The sequence below is a fragment of the Myotis lucifugus genome, unplaced genomic scaffold (genome assembly GCF_000147115.1).
Source record: "Myotis lucifugus unplaced genomic scaffold, Myoluc2.0 scaffold_3, whole genome shotgun sequence".
Taxonomy (NCBI): domain Eukaryota; kingdom Metazoa; phylum Chordata; class Mammalia; order Chiroptera; family Vespertilionidae; genus Myotis; species Myotis lucifugus.
In genome coordinates, this window is record NW_005871051.1 from 3,465,637 (window position 1) to 3,482,312 (window position 16,676).

General features: G+C 43.1%; 1 protein-coding gene across 10 annotated transcripts in view; it reads right to left on the minus strand.

Annotated features, from left to right (window-relative positions):
- Window positions 1–16,640, minus strand: part of PGAP1 (post-GPI attachment to proteins 1) — a 64,825-nt gene extending 48,185 nt beyond the window's left edge. For 6 of the 10 annotated variants that reach the window (XR_002830999.1, XR_002830998.1, XM_023759844.1 and 3 more), the window contains exons 1-6: window positions 16,470–16,640; window positions 9,849–10,002; window positions 8,748–8,923; window positions 5,349–5,520; window positions 3,980–4,137; window positions 737–789 (exon numbers count right to left, since the gene is read on the minus strand). Coding sequence is in view for 7 of the 10 variants with exons in the window: in XM_023759844.1 (XP_023615612.1) it covers window positions 737–789; window positions 3,980–4,137; window positions 5,349–5,520; window positions 8,748–8,923; window positions 9,849–10,002; window positions 16,470–16,616 (860 nt within the window). In the remaining 3 variants the exon portion in view is untranslated. The other 4 variants (XM_023759836.1, XM_023759847.1, XM_023759848.1 and 1 more) reach the window with 4 other exon arrangements.
- Between the last annotated feature and the right edge of the window lie 36 nt (window positions 16,641–16,676).

Consider the following 16,676-nt stretch of genomic DNA (forward strand, 5'->3'; position numbering starts at 1 on the left):
GCACGCACGTACAGTGCGATTGAAACTTTGTGGCCCATGCGCAGAGATCGGTTTTCGGCCTGGGCGAGTCTATTTTGAAGAAGTGGTGTTAGAACAAGTGGGGGTATGTTCGCTGAGGTCGACCCCTCAGATTGAGGACGTTTTTAGCAAAGGCCAGCTTAGGAGTACCCCAATTAAGTTAATAACAATGTACCTACCTATATAGTTTAAGTTTAAAAAATTTGGCTCTCAAAAGAAATTTCAATCGTTGTACTGTTGATATTTGGCTCTGTTGACTAATGAGTTTGCTGACCACTGGTCTAGGTATTTCTTGACCTATATTTAATCTCTTTCTTTATTATGTTAAGGGTAAATCTAATTCCTACTTGGTGCTCCATGTGCTACTCTAGAACAACCAATGCTGCATCCATCTAGTCCCTGAGTCTGGTGACTGGCCGAGAGCTTCAATGTCCTACAAGTACCTTTGATCTGCCCAAATATGACAAACTAAAATTTTGATATTTGACGCTAGCTTCATTTGAGACTGATGCTACTGGTTCTGAGATGATGACCTCGGTTGTCAAGGAAACCCTGGTCACACTGAGACAAGAGCCAAGTTTAGAGTTCTAAGCCCCTAAGTTAACCTGTCTCCCAAATCTATTTATGGATAAAGCTCTAAGAACGTTAATAAACTAATCAATGCACCGCTGAGAAAAGAGGACCACCACAAGCCATTAGAGTAAATTACACAACATACCACACAATGGAGAGGTGATCTGTGGAGACCCAGGTCTTAGGCACTGCTGAGCTCTGAAAGGAAAGAAACAAAAAATCAAACTTAAGAAAAGCACATTCCTTATCCTCCAAAAAGCTTGAGATTCTTACAAGCTTATATTTAGAAACATGTAGCATTAGTTTCACTAGGTTATGATGCACAGACATTTTTAAATGATGCATTCTTTGTAAAAGATGAACCAAAAATATTAAGATATTTCCCTGTCATTACTGCTTAGTCACACTTACATTATCCTTTAAAAATTATTAAAGCATCCAGATTCCTTTCTGAGTTTAATGCCTAACTTTTTTTTACTCTAACAAGAGGCTGAATTTATGATTCTTTAAAAATCCTAGTTTATGGGTAAATTACAATAGATATCTTAGTAATTTTAGCTCTGACTAGATTACCACTTGGTAAAGTCTAAGATGTTACTTCTTAATCAGGGTGTGCCTGAGAAATGCTTAAGCCTGGAGAGGTTTTCCAAAAGACGTATGTCTGATCACAGTATCAAAACTACCCAAACAGACTCTCACAAGTGGGGTCCAGACCTATTTATACTGAAAAATTCACTAGCTGAATTTTTACTAACTAGAGAGACAAGGGCAAAGGCTCCTAAAAATGTACTATTTGCAGAAGGCTTTCTGACAATGCCATAACACCCTCCAATCAGGCTCTGAAGTGGGAGGAATCTATACTAGCAGCTTACTTGTTGAACCTAATAAAACATTAGTTATCTTACTCAGGAATTCCTGCTGGCAGCTTACGTAACACGTTAAGACAACCAGAGTTCAGTGTAGTTCTAGGATGATGTTAGGTGCTCAGTCAAGTAAGAACTCACAGTAGACAGCACTTAGCACTCCCAAGAACATACAATGGGCTCGCGTCAGTGCTGGAGTTGGAAAGGGGAAAGGCCACACCAACAAGAAAGGTATGTGTTCATGATCTCGTTGAAAACTTCTGAATGTCTACCAAAACCCATTCCTGCCTTCTTGCACAGCTGGCTAGACTACCTCTTGGCCTCTCTCACTTTAGGGTGCGACTAACTTTTCTCTGATAGTATGTGAACAGGAGTGATGTGTGCCATGCCCAGGCCTGACTGCTCCTCTTCCCCCTTCTCATGGGTAGAAATAGTAACAATGAGAGCAGCCTCAAAAGTAAAACCTTCAGGCAGGTGGTGTCTACCGTCAGCCCAGGTCCCTTAGGAGGCTGGTGCTACGGGTTCTGAACACCATGCACCAACTTAAATACACACCGAGGGCAGTTCTGTGAGTAAAATGTAAACCTCTACCGTGTGTACGTGCCATCCACCCCTGCGTGAGTATACAAAACAACAGGTTAGTCTCCCCGACCCATACAACGGGCTCTCAAACTTCAGTCATTTTTCTAGCCCCAGTGGATGTAAATGTCACTTAACCATTCTTGAGATAATCATTAAAACACTGTTATGTCTTCATAATTGTTTTTTAAGTGAACATACTTTAAAACGTGAAAGACCCTAGACCAGCGATTCTCAACCTGTGGGTCGCGACCCCTTTGGGGGTTGAACGACCCTTTCACAGGGGTCGCCTAAGACCATCGGAAAACACATATATAATTACATATTGTTTTTGTGATTAATCACTATGCTTTAATTATGTTCAATTTGTAACAATGAAATTGGGGGTCACCACAACATGAGGAACTGTATTAAAGGGTCACGGCATTAGGAAGGTTGAGAACCACTGCCCTAGACTATTTGGGAGCTAAAAAACCAAAGTGAACTCAAGTCATAAAATAACCAGCTTTGAGAAAACTCCCTAAGAGGTAAAATATTTTCATCAGAAATACAAGCTGCCTTGAAGACAATATATTATCAAATGGATTAGAAAACAGGGACACATACACATACACACACACACACACACACACACACACACACAGTTGAAAAGACCAAAGTCCTTTCAAAAATAAGCTGCAGGATGTGGTATCAATACAGCACCATGGGCCAGACCAAGCCCAGGAAATTAGCTACATGATATGACTGACGACTACATATGTGTTTTACAGAGTTGACATTTAATCTTTTGAGGGATTCCAGCAAACATCTGCCCAAAACATTCAACATCGAAATAAGATTCGTACCAATAATGAGGTTTGAGAGATTTACCAATTTTGTTCCAAAGCTACTATGGCTAAACCACAACTCCAGTTATAAGACAATGGTGGGTAACAGCAGCGGAGCTTAATGATTTCTGTTCTAGGTATGGCAGGCACTCAGTAAATCCTGCTTCATGAACGCACAGCAACCTAAGGTAGAGCAAAGGGGATCTCCAAAGGGAACAGCCATGAAACAAAGCCAGCTCCTCCAAAGCAAAAGGAACTATGGATGTTTGTAGAAACTAAGTTCTAGTTGAAGATGATATATATATACATATATATGTATATATATGTGTATATATATGTATGTGTATATATATGTATATATGTGTGTGTATATATATGTATGTGTATATATATGTATATATATGTGTATATATACGTATATATATGTGTGTATATATATATGTATATATTGAGTTTAAAAAGTTAAGATCATAACTGGAAACTTGAACTCACTTTACAGAGGCTACGTGTCCCAGTTAAAGACCATATACTTGATGTCCTAGCAGGGAAGACGTGTCCCAGTTAAAGACCATATACTTGATGTCCTAGCAGGGAAGAATAATCAGCAAATGAATTAAACAGGGTTCTGTTTACACTGCCAAAGCTAATTTTTTAATTTTAGAATGGGTGAAACTTCATTCAAGCTTGGCGATCCAGAGTATGTGATATGTTTACTGTTCCACTACCACCGCAGACCGCATAGCACTCACATAACAGAGGCCCTGGGACATCAGTCCCCACTTCCTTAAACTCACAACTCTCATCAATGCCTGGGCTCTGATTTTGAACAAGATGCAATTATTTCTCATAAATAAGCGTTCTTTTCATAAAGTCTCTAAGGTCACTTTTAGTTTCTATGGACACAGGCACCCATGCCTCTGCCTTCCCAACATGTCATATTTATCCATTCATCTTCTCTGCCCGCCCCCCCTCCCCTCACGCACACGTGGGCACACACACACAAGCACCATGGCAGCACTACGCCAACCCAGCAGTCATTTCCAAGCAGCAACAGGTTACTTCTCCATTCACGCCCCGTTCACCATGCCACTATTTCAGTAGAGTCTTTAAAAAGATTACCACAACAGATAAGGCACTGGTATGATGGCTTAGTTTTGGTAGAAAAGTCAGTCCAGAGCGAACTTGGTAATCCCGGAATCCTCCAGCTACAGAAAGCGTGGTTAAATTTATGTGTCTAGCATTTAGAATCCAATAGTTGTTTACAGTCATATAAAAATCTGGTAGGAAAAAAAGACACATTAAAAATTAGTGGCCATTCCCTGCAACAAGATACACTGTTATATTCAAGATATATCTATAATATTAATATTAAACAGAACTTCTAAGCCATCTGAACTATAAATAAAAGTTTTACCACAATTAAGATAATGCAAATTTTTATAGGGTAAGAAGTGGAGTAAATTTACTGATCGGGAAAAGAATTATTTCTTTCCAAATATTTTCTTCTATTCTCATAAACTTGCAACAAGCAGTGAAGACACTATTTGACTTTAATAAAAAGGCGAGACAGGCATTTAATTCTTATCCTGTGACACTATTTGATTACATGACAGCAAGCATAAACTCGTACTGTTCATTTAAAATTCCCTGCAACATTATAGTATTATCCATAATTTTATTTCTTCTATTATAGCAGGGTATCTAAATTAAGAAGCAGTATCTTCTATAATAATAATAAAAGCGTAATATGCGAATTAGACCAGACAGCCAGACAAAGCTGGGGCTGTGAGGGCTGAGCCCCTTGCATGAATTCTGTGCGCCGGGCCTCTAGCAGCATATAAAAGTTAAGAGCACAGGGCCAGGAACAAGTTTACCAGGGTCAAGTACTAGCTCCACTATTTTCTTGCCACGTGACTTTGGGCAAAAACTTTATCTTGGACTTTTTTTTTTCTATCCATAAGCATGGGGATAACAATGGTCCTACCTCAAAGGACTCTAAGGATTAAGTGACATAATAACACATTAGGTAAAGTCTTTAACACAATACCCAAACCATAGTAAGAGCTCAATAAATATTCACAATTCTACCTCACCGCATGCAGTGGTAGCAGGACTCTTTATGAAAAACAAGACATTCCTAGTATTTTACTTAAAAATAAGCTTATTTTGAATAGAGTCCTGGCAACTTAACAAAACACAGAAGTTTAAACAAACTTTAAGAGCCAGGGAGTCATCCTCAAGAATAACTGAGCGGAAGCCTACGTGCCCAGGGACGACCAGACCTGCCATCACGTTAAGGTGCCATCGACAGAGAAAACTCACAGCAGTTTCAACGATGAGCCGAAGCTGAAAGTCAGAGAGGCAGAGGTGGAGGTGATCTGCAACAGCTGCTTCCACATGGATGCACCGGTAGCGCTCTCTGAAGGGAGCAGCTGCAAGGATTCGTGTTAATCTAAAGGCCAGTCAGTGTTTATGTAACAGCACTCACCTGTAATGAACCGGTCTAAGGGCATCACGGGAGCCACATGAGGGGTGGCTTGTGTAATAAGAAGATTCAGCAGATCTTGTTTAAAATTTTTCAGTGTAAGCAATGCCCTTGCAACAAGGCCACCCATAGAATGACCAATTATCGCCACACTTTTTGGAGCAAATTCTTGACCCTATTTAAAAAAAAAAATAACCAACACATAATTAACAGTATCATAAAGACAATACTAAATACATCTCTCTAAATATGAGCAATTTTATAGAAAAAACTAGAGGCTTGGTGCATGGATTCATGCACCGGTGGGATCCCTCAGCCTGGCCTGCGCCCTCTCGCAATCTGGGACCCCTTGAGGGATGTTGGACTGCCGGTTTTGGCCTGGTCCCCGCAGGCAAGGCTGAGGGACCCCACTGGTGCACGAATTCGTGCACGGGGCCTCTAGTATGCATATAAGGTCTTTGGTTTATCTCTTCCCCCGCTCCCACCTCTCCCCTTCCCTCTAAGATTCATCAGTCTGTTCCATGTTTCCATGCCTGTGTGTTGAGTGTCTGCCCCCTGATGGTTAGTGCGTGTCATAGCTACCAGTCGAATAGTCGAAAGGCCGCTTAGGCTTTTATATACATAGATAAACTATTTATCTAACCTCCTATCATGAGATACAGAAACACATTTTCGTATAATTAGTGTGTACATACTATTTTGTGTTCTGCCAAACATTTTTTAAAATATCTTTTTCTTTATTGATTTTTTACAGAGAGGAAGGGAGAGGGATAGAGAGTTAGAAACATCGATGAGAGAGAAACACTGATCAGCTGCCTCCTGCACACCTCCTACTGGGGATGTGCCCGCAACCAAGGTACATGCCCCTGACCAGACTCGAACCTGGGACCTTTCAGTCTGCAGGCCGACGTTCTATCCACTGAGCCAAACTGGTCAGAGCTGTCAAACATTTTTAATAGCCATGCTTTGAATTTCTGAACCAAAATCAGAAAACTTGGGTCTAGCAAATCATGTTTCACTATTTGTTATATTGGATGTAAGAGTTGTAATTATATTTGGTGCATACCACAATATTAGATTTTATAGGGTCATTTATTAAAAATTAGAAATACCATAGAAAAGCTAGAAAAATTATGGTTGTCAGAGCAATATACTACCACATCATATTGACACACCTCATCAAATCATTTCCCTATTATGCACCTGGGTTTAAAATAAACCAATGTTCCATAACATTTATTCACTGACATATTTTATTTCTTAAATAAGTATCCTATATAATAAAACCCTAATATGCAAACTGACTGAACAGCAGAACGACCGGCGGAACGACCCGTCACTATGACGTGCATTTATCACCGGGGGCAGACGCTCAATGCAGAAGCTGCCCCAGACGCTACTACATTGAGCGTCTGCCCCCCAGGAGGTGGTGGGGGGTAGGGCCGCCAGCCAAGGCGGGTGCCAGCAGATGGCCCTGATTGCTGGCCAGGCCTACGGACCCTACCCTATATATTGGGAACAGTCTCTTAGATTTAAAAATTAAAACCTAGCAAGACTACTCTAACACTGAAAAAACAGAATGATACAGCGATGACATGCATGGACTCTGGCTTGCACATTTGGTGGTCAGCTCTGATTCTGACACTTATAACTGTGTGACAAAGCCAATTACTTAACTTCTCTCTGCTTCAGTTTTTCCACCCATAAGATGGAAAAATGGTACTACTGCCTCAGAAGGATCATGTTATGTACTACTTTTTATAGTCAGGGCAAAGAAATGTAGCTGTCGATACAACAGCAAGATGCCTTTCACCTGTATGAAAAGTGTGGTCACTGGTACATGCAGCATCCCGGATTGCGAGAGGGATGTTGACTGCCAGTTTAGGCCCAACATCCTCTGAGGGGTCCCGGATTGCAAGAGGATGCAGGCTGGGCTAAGGGACACCCTCCCCCTGCCCCGTGCACGAATTTCGTGCACCAGGCCTCTAGTCGCATTTAAAAAAATTTCTTCTGTCTCCACACCAATATCCTGTTCTACAACCAAACTTTTGCCCATCGTCCTCCATACCAATCCTTCATCTATGCCTTCTCTCCTGTTCGTCTGAATAAATGGGCCTTGTGCAGAAAACGGCTAACACAGTAGGCCTGAAACTGCTATCCTTAGAATGGACAGCATTAAGTTCGGCTCTGCTCTGCAATCTGGGACCTTAGATTTTGGGAGGGTTCCCATCATTCCCTAAATGACAAAAATGGCTCACCATGCCAAAACTGTGCAAACAATATCCTTTATTCTGATCACTACTGCCCTCCGGGTGGGGTTTTGGTACGTGGTGGGCATAGGGTGTTTATATAACCAGCCCCCAAATAAAACTCTTGAGCAGGGAATCTCTATTGAGCTGCTCTCAGAGACAACATCCTCAGCCATGTGCTTTCTGGGGTCACCTGAATGCCCAATGTGTTCGATTCCCCAGCAGCTGTTTCCTGCCAGAACTCCTATTCCCACACCAGGTGGCCTCTGAAATCTCAATTCAGCTCACGATTCCCCAGCAGCTGTTTCCTGCCAGGACTTGCGCTGGGGCACACCAAGGAAAGAATGGCTCTCCCAGGTACGTAGGTGTATTTTACCTCTGACACTGCTTAGAACTGCTGGCACAGAATGAGTGTCAGCCTGTTTTACTGCTCTTTTAAACTGCACCTTAGGTGGACACACCCCATCGCTTCCTCCTTGGTATGCCACTGCCTGGTACTACTTCTTGACCTGTGCATACACAGCGTAGCATTCAGAGATCGAAAAAGGCAAATTTCTAGAGCGCCTATCTCTGCCTAATTTTCTTCTTTCCCACAACACTGATCAGAAATCTCGCCAATTTTTCAGTAGCCCCCAAATTCCAGTCTCTGCCTTCTTTGGCTCGGCGATACCATGTGCTGGCTTGATCTCCACCTGCTTGCCCCGCGCCCTAGAAAATGTTTCCAGGCAGAAAGCCAGAGCAGTTATGGAACTCGCTTCACACGGTACCTTTCTTTCAGAGATCATAGTCCTTTACTGCTTGTGGTTGTCCAAACCCTGAAAGCACATACTTCAGCTATCTTGACTAGCTTTAGAGTTGGTTACATAAGGAAGTGGTCTTCCTAATACCAGCTGTGCAGTGATAACTAGAAACAGAAACTCATACTAAGGGTTTTTGGAAATACCCTGCACTCTTCATTTATAATAGTTAAAAGAATTTCCCCCCTATGTTCACAGGAAAGGCTTCTTGTCAATTCAATTTAAACTTTAAAAACCACCAATGAATTCAAAACCACCAATGAATATAAACAAATGATTTACAATATGCTGAGTGCCTCTGAAAAGGAAAGATGCTAGCAGGCTGATCCCGACTGACTTGCGAGCTTCTCTCTTACCTTGTAGAGTTTGAGAATTGCTTTAATGCACTCATGCACGAACTTGGTCTGCTTCTGAAGACTTCCCCCATACAGTGCCACCAGTTCTTCGTTGAAGTTCACACTGAAGAAGTCAAAGTGGTACTTGAAGTCGATGTCTTCTGCTTTTCTCAGTGCAATGGAGCCGATGGACCGCACTGCACAGGGAAGGGGTAAAGTGCACATTAAACAAGGATTTTTGTGCTATAATAACGGTTTTGGAGTTTTTCGAGCTTCTGTCTCTTCTGTGGAGCTTAAGGCGAGTGTGAGTGAAACCGTGCTCAGGCCCTTTAAGAGGACGCCTGCGTCTACAGCAGCCTTCCGTCTCACCTGAACTGAGTCCCTGATGCTTTTCACAGCGAGGGACTGTGGGGACTCTTTACGGCACTGGTGCTCCAGGCTGGGGAGCCTGGAGTGGGGCTGGGACCCCCTGCTCCTCCTCAGGGGGGACATCTGCAGCTGAGCTATTCCTCCTCATTCGTAACTGCCACACATGGGTGGGACCAGCCCATTTCGAATCTCTGCCCCATCTACCAGTCTCAATGTGGCTTCTTCTTTACATCTTAGTCATAGGAGTTCTGTTCAGCTAGTCTTCAGGTGGCTCTAAGGGTGGTGGTTCTATAATTCGGCTATAATTCTGATGTGGTCATGAGAGGAGGCAAGCACATCATTTACCTACTCGGCCATATTGACCAGAAGCTAGAGCTCTGTAACTTAAAGCTCTGAGAGAAAGAAACCCGTCTCCTCTCTTGTTCAACATCACAGAAACCAGACTTACTTTGCTAGTCAACGCTTCAGGTTCTGTGCTCTGCACCCTCCATCCCCAATGCAAGCTTCTTTCTTCTGCTAATTCCTGAATCCCAGTATCAGCTATTTATCCCACCCACTCCACCCTCTTTTTCTCCTTACGTTTTGCAGAGTGGTCGTCAACATTCTTTTCTATGTATTTCTCACATCTGTTTTTCTACACAAAATGTCCTACGTTTGTGTTTCCAGGATGCCCAGCAGAGGACTTAACAGAATATGTATGTTACACTCTTCAACTGCATGTCGTAGCTTTCAAAACTGACTTCCGAGACTTACCCTGCTTATAACTTCCAGCATTCCCGGGAAGAAAGAGAACGGGGATTCCTGATAAAGGGAGGATTTTGTGTTCTTCGGCGTAGGATCCTTCTCCATAAAGATATAATTCATACGAAGGGTAGCGTTTTGCCAGTTTCTTTGGAAGTTCTATTTTCTACAGCAAAAATAACAAATAAATGAAATGAAAAATGCAATTTTACTTTAAAGCCAACTTTATTAATACAATCCAGCCACACCATACCCAATTCTGAATTACACAAAGAGCGCAATATAAAAATATTACTGATGATAAAACTGAACTTAATGCACAGGACAAACTTTAGTTTATTCATATGGAGAATTAGTCTTGAATTATGTGGGTTCTGAACCATGTGGTCTTCGGGAAATCATAAAATAGGACTATCTTAAATTCTAATGAAGATAAATTACTCAAAATAGCCACTGACAACAGAAAAACACTGGTAGATGTCAGCAAGTTACAGGGTAACATAATTGAAAATGCATTTAATTTAGTATCAGTGTCAATTATACTTAAACTTAGAAATGATGAAAGCTTCCCATTGCCAAATCAATTCTCTTTCGCTACTTTAAACAGTATTGTGATGTCTCTCCTTTCACTCAGGCCCAACTACATATTCTGGCTGTTACATCATTCCACAGAAAGCAAGTTGGTTTTATATAGTGCAGCTTCCTGACCTCTCTCTCCACTTCATATGCTTTGATCTACCATGTGCTTAACAAATTAACCTGAACCTTATAGCTATGTCTCGGTCAAGACACGTACTCTCCTCGCACCATAAACATTCCAATGAATTAGCATCGGTTTTGGTTTTCGCAAGCCAGGTGCACCGGTCGTCAGCAAGCGCTAGCCTACTCTGCAGTTCACGTGATCGCACACCAAACGAGCCAGTAACTCCCATAACATTTTCCCCACAAAATATAAATTAGGTCTTAATGTCATCCCCCAGAGCTAGGACCTATAAAAGTGGTAGTAAAGTGTAAACTCTTCTTCTGCTCCTTTTTTCAAGGAAAGAAACCATTAGAAACGAAACCAGTTACTTTGAACACTAGATTTTATGCAGGTGACATCAAGAGATTTAATGATCTAGCAATGCTACACATATGCTTGATAAAAACTTCAACGACTGAATGGATTTTTAAAACTAAATGATAATGACTGCTGGAAAAAACCAGAATTCTGATTATTCACACACACTCCTGAATAGTCCTTTGAGACGATTACCATATACAACCTGTGCCAACAACATCATGAAAACATCTTTAGAGAGAGTGAGCTCACTGGATAAGATACTAGCAACTTTTCATCTCCTCACATATTCAAAATAGAGAAGTGCAAACCCCACTACTTGCTTTATATATGTATATGTACTTTAACTCAAATTAGTTCCCATACTGATTATGCACTGTACGTAATAAAAAATGACATAATGTACTTTTTCTTTAGGTACAAATTAAGCAAAAAGAAAGCGTGAGAGACCCCTCCCAATTTAGTGAACCACTTGATAGAATAGTAGTATGTGCATATGAGACCGTTATTCTTTTTAGGTCAGTAGCTAAACAAAGTTTTTTTGTGTGTGTTGTGGGGTTTTTTAAAAATATTTTTTTATTGATTTCAGAGAGGGAGAGAGATAGAAACATCAATGATGAGAGAGAATCATTAATCAGCTGCCTCCTGCATGCCCCACACTGGTATCGAGAACAAAACCCAGGTATGTGCCCTGACATAATCAAACTGTGACCTCCTGGTTCATAGGTCAATGCTCAACCGCTGAGCCATGCTTGCTGGGCTAAACAAAGTTTTTAATTGGTTGAAATTTAACTCAGAAAACTATAAAATATACAAAAGAAATATTTAATTCTCTGGAGACAGAAAAACAAGCAAGAGACTATATTTGATATATTTCATAATATACTATTATGAAAGCAATTTTGTAGTGAGAAAGAGTACATTTTTAAAAAATACGAATGCATCCAATATGGAGTAGCAAAAAGTAGAAATGGAAAAAAGGAGATAGAACAAAAAAAAAGTGGGAGTTGTAGGCAAATGACAAAACTGCATTTTCAGACAGAGTTCAAGTTGGGAGTGAGGGGCAGGAAAAAATGGGAGGGGTATTGACCAGATTGAGGACAGGAAAGGAACAGGCATACACAAAGGATGGTGACAAAAAAGAAACAGAAGAGAGATTTGAAAACACATATAGCAACAGGACTCCAATCTACTTTAAACTGATAGTTTTATAGAGCGTATATTCAATGAGCACCCCTACCCCAAGAAAGGCCTCTAATGAAGATTGATTGCTTTTACCCATAAGTAGTATCCCCACAACGCCGCCCTGCTTCCATCCTCCCTTGACTCTGCCTTAGTGCAGGTTCTTATCTCTAATCCAGACCCCTTTCCAAAGACAAAGATTCTATAAAATTTCCAAGGGCTAGAAAAATACTGATTTAGGAAACTAAAGTCTTTAGGTTAGGATATATCTCTTTTAATTGTGATTTAAAACTGCAAAATAAAAAAAGTTCCACAATTAACCAAAAAGAAAAAAAAAATGATCTTGATCCAAATGAATGCAGTTTTTAAGCTCTTACAAAGAGCTGGCCCTCAGCCCTTTGCCCACCTCACTGGTAAGAGGGCCCCAGACTCCAGCTGATAAAAAAGACCGAGGGACAGCGGACTGTCTCAGGCGACTCTCTCCGTCATGATCTCCCTGCCACACTCCAGTCCATACTGCTGTCAAGGAAATACCTTGTTAAAACATACACCTGTGTTTCTTCACTGCATACAGAGATGATAAAGGCTTAAGAGAGAGGCCATTAAAACCTGGCTCTAACTATTCTTATCTAATCTATCTATAATAATAAAAGGGTAATATGCAAATCGACCAAACGGCCGAACAGCAGAACGACCATCTGGACGACCAAGCTATGACATGCACTGGAGCCAGGCCAACCAAGGCAGATTGGTCTGGGGGCCCCGCCATCACCCCATGACCGCCCCACAGAGGTAGGCCCAGGTCACTGGCCGGCTCCACAATTGCCCAAAGAGGGAGGCCGAGAGGGCTCCACAATTGCCCAAAGAGGGACGCGGGGGGGGGTGGGGGGGGGGCGGCGATCCCTCGGTTCCCCATGGAACCGGGGAAGGTGTGGCGGCAGACATGGGCAGTGCCAGGCCAAGGCGGGTGCAGGCGGGGGGTGGGGCCGCGGAGCCAGGGCCATGAAGCTGGCAGCTGGGGCTGGGAAGCCAGCAGCCGGGGGAAGGAAGGCCTACCCTTGCACGAATTCTGTGCATCGGGCCTCTAGTTTCTTATAACTTACGCTAGAGGCCCAGTGCACGAATTCATGCACAGGTGGGGTCTGGCCGGCCAGGTCCTGATTGGGGCAGATTGGGCCGGGCCTGTTGGGAGGAGGAGACGGTGGGAAGTTGGCCAGCAGGCCCACCCCCTATTGGGGTGGGAGGGGCGATCAGGGGCAGGGTCTGCTGGGGGAGGGGCAGTTTGCTGGCCACAGTGTGCATCATAGCAACTGGTCATTCTGGTCATTACGGCATTCTGGTCGCTAGCTTTTTATATATATAGATATAGATATGCCAGGTTTGTTGGTGATTGTTGTTAAACCACACCCGAGGATATTTTTCCATTGATTTTTAGAGAGAGAGGAAGGGAGAGGGAGAGACAGAGAGAAACATTAATGTATGAGAGACACATTGATTGGTTGCCTCCTTCATGCCCACCAACCAGGGCCAGGGAACCTGCAACCAAGATACATGCCCCTGACCAGAATGGAACCCAGGATCCTTCAGTCCGCAGGCCCGATGCTCTATCCACTGAGCCAAACCCGCTAGGGCGATATGCCAGGTTTTAAAATCTATTTTTATTATGTTTCAAAATTCAAGATTCAATAGGCTATACATTGAATAGGCTCTCTCATACCCATGGTCCTTTAGCCTTCAGTTTCCTACCAGGAAGGCAACTAATGCTTGCAGTTTGTGTTTCCAGGAATATTTTACACATATACATACAAGAAAACATGTTCATGGGTTTTCCTCCTTTTTACATAAATGGTAACACAGTATACATACTGCTTAGGCAGTGTCTCCTGGGGCCTTGTTTATTCACAAATGCTATTCTTTACTCCCGCGATTTTCTTGTTTCTGCACCTTATGAACTATGTACCTTCCATGGCCCAATTCACTATCTCTTTTCTGTGGCCTTTAACTACCAAGATGAACCTGAATGCTCCCCTCTGAAGAGCCCTGGACACACGCTGTTACAGTGAAATTATAACATGTAGCACATTTCAACTATCCATTACATTCCCGCTTTCCCCCACTGTATTATAAAGAATAAATCAAAGGCACCAAGGTCTGATTCATGTAATTACACCCAGTATCTAGGATATACCTGATACAGTCATTCAATAAATGATTTGTTAAAGAATATGCAAAAGGCAGTAAAAAAAAAAAAAGAGGAAAGGCATGAAGAAAGAGAAGAAAACCAACAATTAGGACATCTCATCGAATGGATAGCAATTTGTGAATGACTAGAGCGTTCACTGTAAACTATAATGAAAAGCAAGCAACATACAAAATAAGTTTAGAACACTTTTATTCATTAAAAGACATATGTCTCTTAATGGAATGACCTCAGTTAACCAGAAATCTCACTGTACTTAAAAGGATTTCTACAGGCAGGTTTTAACTTATTTGTAAAATAGCCCAACCTGGTGTGCACAACAAAGGGGCTAAGGTGCCAATATCAATAGCACTGTAGAGAATTAACGTAGCTTCTTACATAATAAAAATAAAACTCTACCCAAAAAATGTGGATCCAAAACTCCTGCCACTATAATTAACATCATTAACAGAATGTAAAGCCTCGAAAGGGTGATTTGAATCAAAATAAGTAAATACAGACACAATAACAGAAAGCCAAACAGCTCTTTTGCATGAGCCACACTAGTTTTCGGTGTCTTGCCAATTTTATGAGACACGAAATCCAACTGTGAGGTCCATATGCTTTGTTCCCAACACTAAGCAATTCTACTACTGCAAACATTAAACTAGCTTCAGTGATTGTGGGCAATCTAAATATAAGTGGGAATTAGCACACTGTTTCACAATAATTTTATTTTAACCAAACTCTTCAAGGCAGTACAAACCTAAGTTGACCTACTTCAATCTACTGGGAGTTTCCTAACTACTAAACCATATAAAAATCAAAGGTGATTGTAAAGGCTCTATTTTCACTTTAAAAAAATCTAAACTAGAAGCCCAACTACTGAACTATATACAGACTCTGATAAAAAATAAACCAGCATATTCGCTTAGAAATTAAGAGACAACAGTAACGTTATAATTTCCTTCAGTAGCATCTGATATCACACCCCCTTATAAGCACGGATGTAGAACGAAGGTAAGAATCTCAAGACAAATGAAATCTAAACTAGAACTCTGTCCATGGGAAAGGAAGCTCGCCAGCAGTTTAAACCTTAAGCAGTTTTAACATCTGAATAATAGCAGCATAATCAAATATCTCCTCCATAATGATCTATAAGAAGCAACCACGATCGGCATACTTCACCGTAAAGAAAAAAAAATCTGCTATGGTTTTAAAAGTATACTACCAATGCATTTTATCAATATGTATTATATGTAGTATATATATACATCTTAGGGGAGGAGGCTATTATGTATTCCTTAATTAGGAGACGCGTTTAGAAATAAAAGAATCACTCGTGGGGGAATGTCTTCGGGCAGTTCTATCATCAGTCACAGCCTCTTCTTACAGCTGCTCATGAGTGAAATTCTCCAGTCTCCCATGCTGAACTGCTAAGTGATCGAGACTGAAAATGTTCAAAATGGAACGGAAGAGGTGGGGGCGGAGGGAGAGGGAGAGAAGGGCCCATCTCTTAAATAGCAAACACGGTGAGAGAGAGAGAAAAAACAAACATGAGAGAGATCTGGAACGCCATCGGTAAGAGGCGACACGCATGAACGCAGGCGTGCATGCACACGCACGGACCCGCTGAGCAAGAGGCTCAGCAAAACCCGCGCAGGCGGGAACCCCGACAGTTTTCCATGCATGTGCTCGTCGGGTGAGCCTTGCACCCAGAGGCGAACCCGGAGCCCCCGAGGCCGCCCCGGGAACTGTGCAGCCACTGCCCGCCCTGCAGGAGCGCGGTCCCTTCCAGACACCCCTGGGCGAGCTGCCACGCACACCGCTGGGCGCGCGGGAGCAAAGGCGGGTCGGGGCACCTGTGAGCGCAGGGACGCGGGGGAGACGCGGTTTGGACGCAGGGAGAGGGGCTGAGAATGGAGGGGGGTGAAGCCCGTGCATGGCATCTGGGATCTAGAAGAGGGCAGCGGGGCAGGGGAGCAGTTCCGCGCGGGGCAGCGAGGATGCTCGGGGAACCTAGGAAACACCCATCGTGGAGAAAGGACACAAAGGGCAGGCGAGGGAAGCGAGGGGGGTCCCGCCGTCTCCGGGGCGGACCAGGCAGAGGCCGGGTGGGGAGGAGCGGGGCGCAGAGGCGCGGGGAGCCCGGGCGGAGGAAACCCGGGGACGCGCCGGGCGGGCGCGCCCAGGTGCGAGGGCGGCGCCTCACCTGGAACTCCGGGTACTCGAACATGTAGCTCATGCTGCACTTGTTCTCCTCGAAGCCGAAGAAGACGTCCCACAGCCCCAGGGTGGCCATGCCGACCATGAAGGCGTAAAACGCCAAGTTCCCGAGGTTGACGGAGTGCAGGAACATGGTGCCGGCGCCCGTGCCGCCCGTGCCGCCTGTGCCAACGGCGCCGGGCACCCAGCCCGG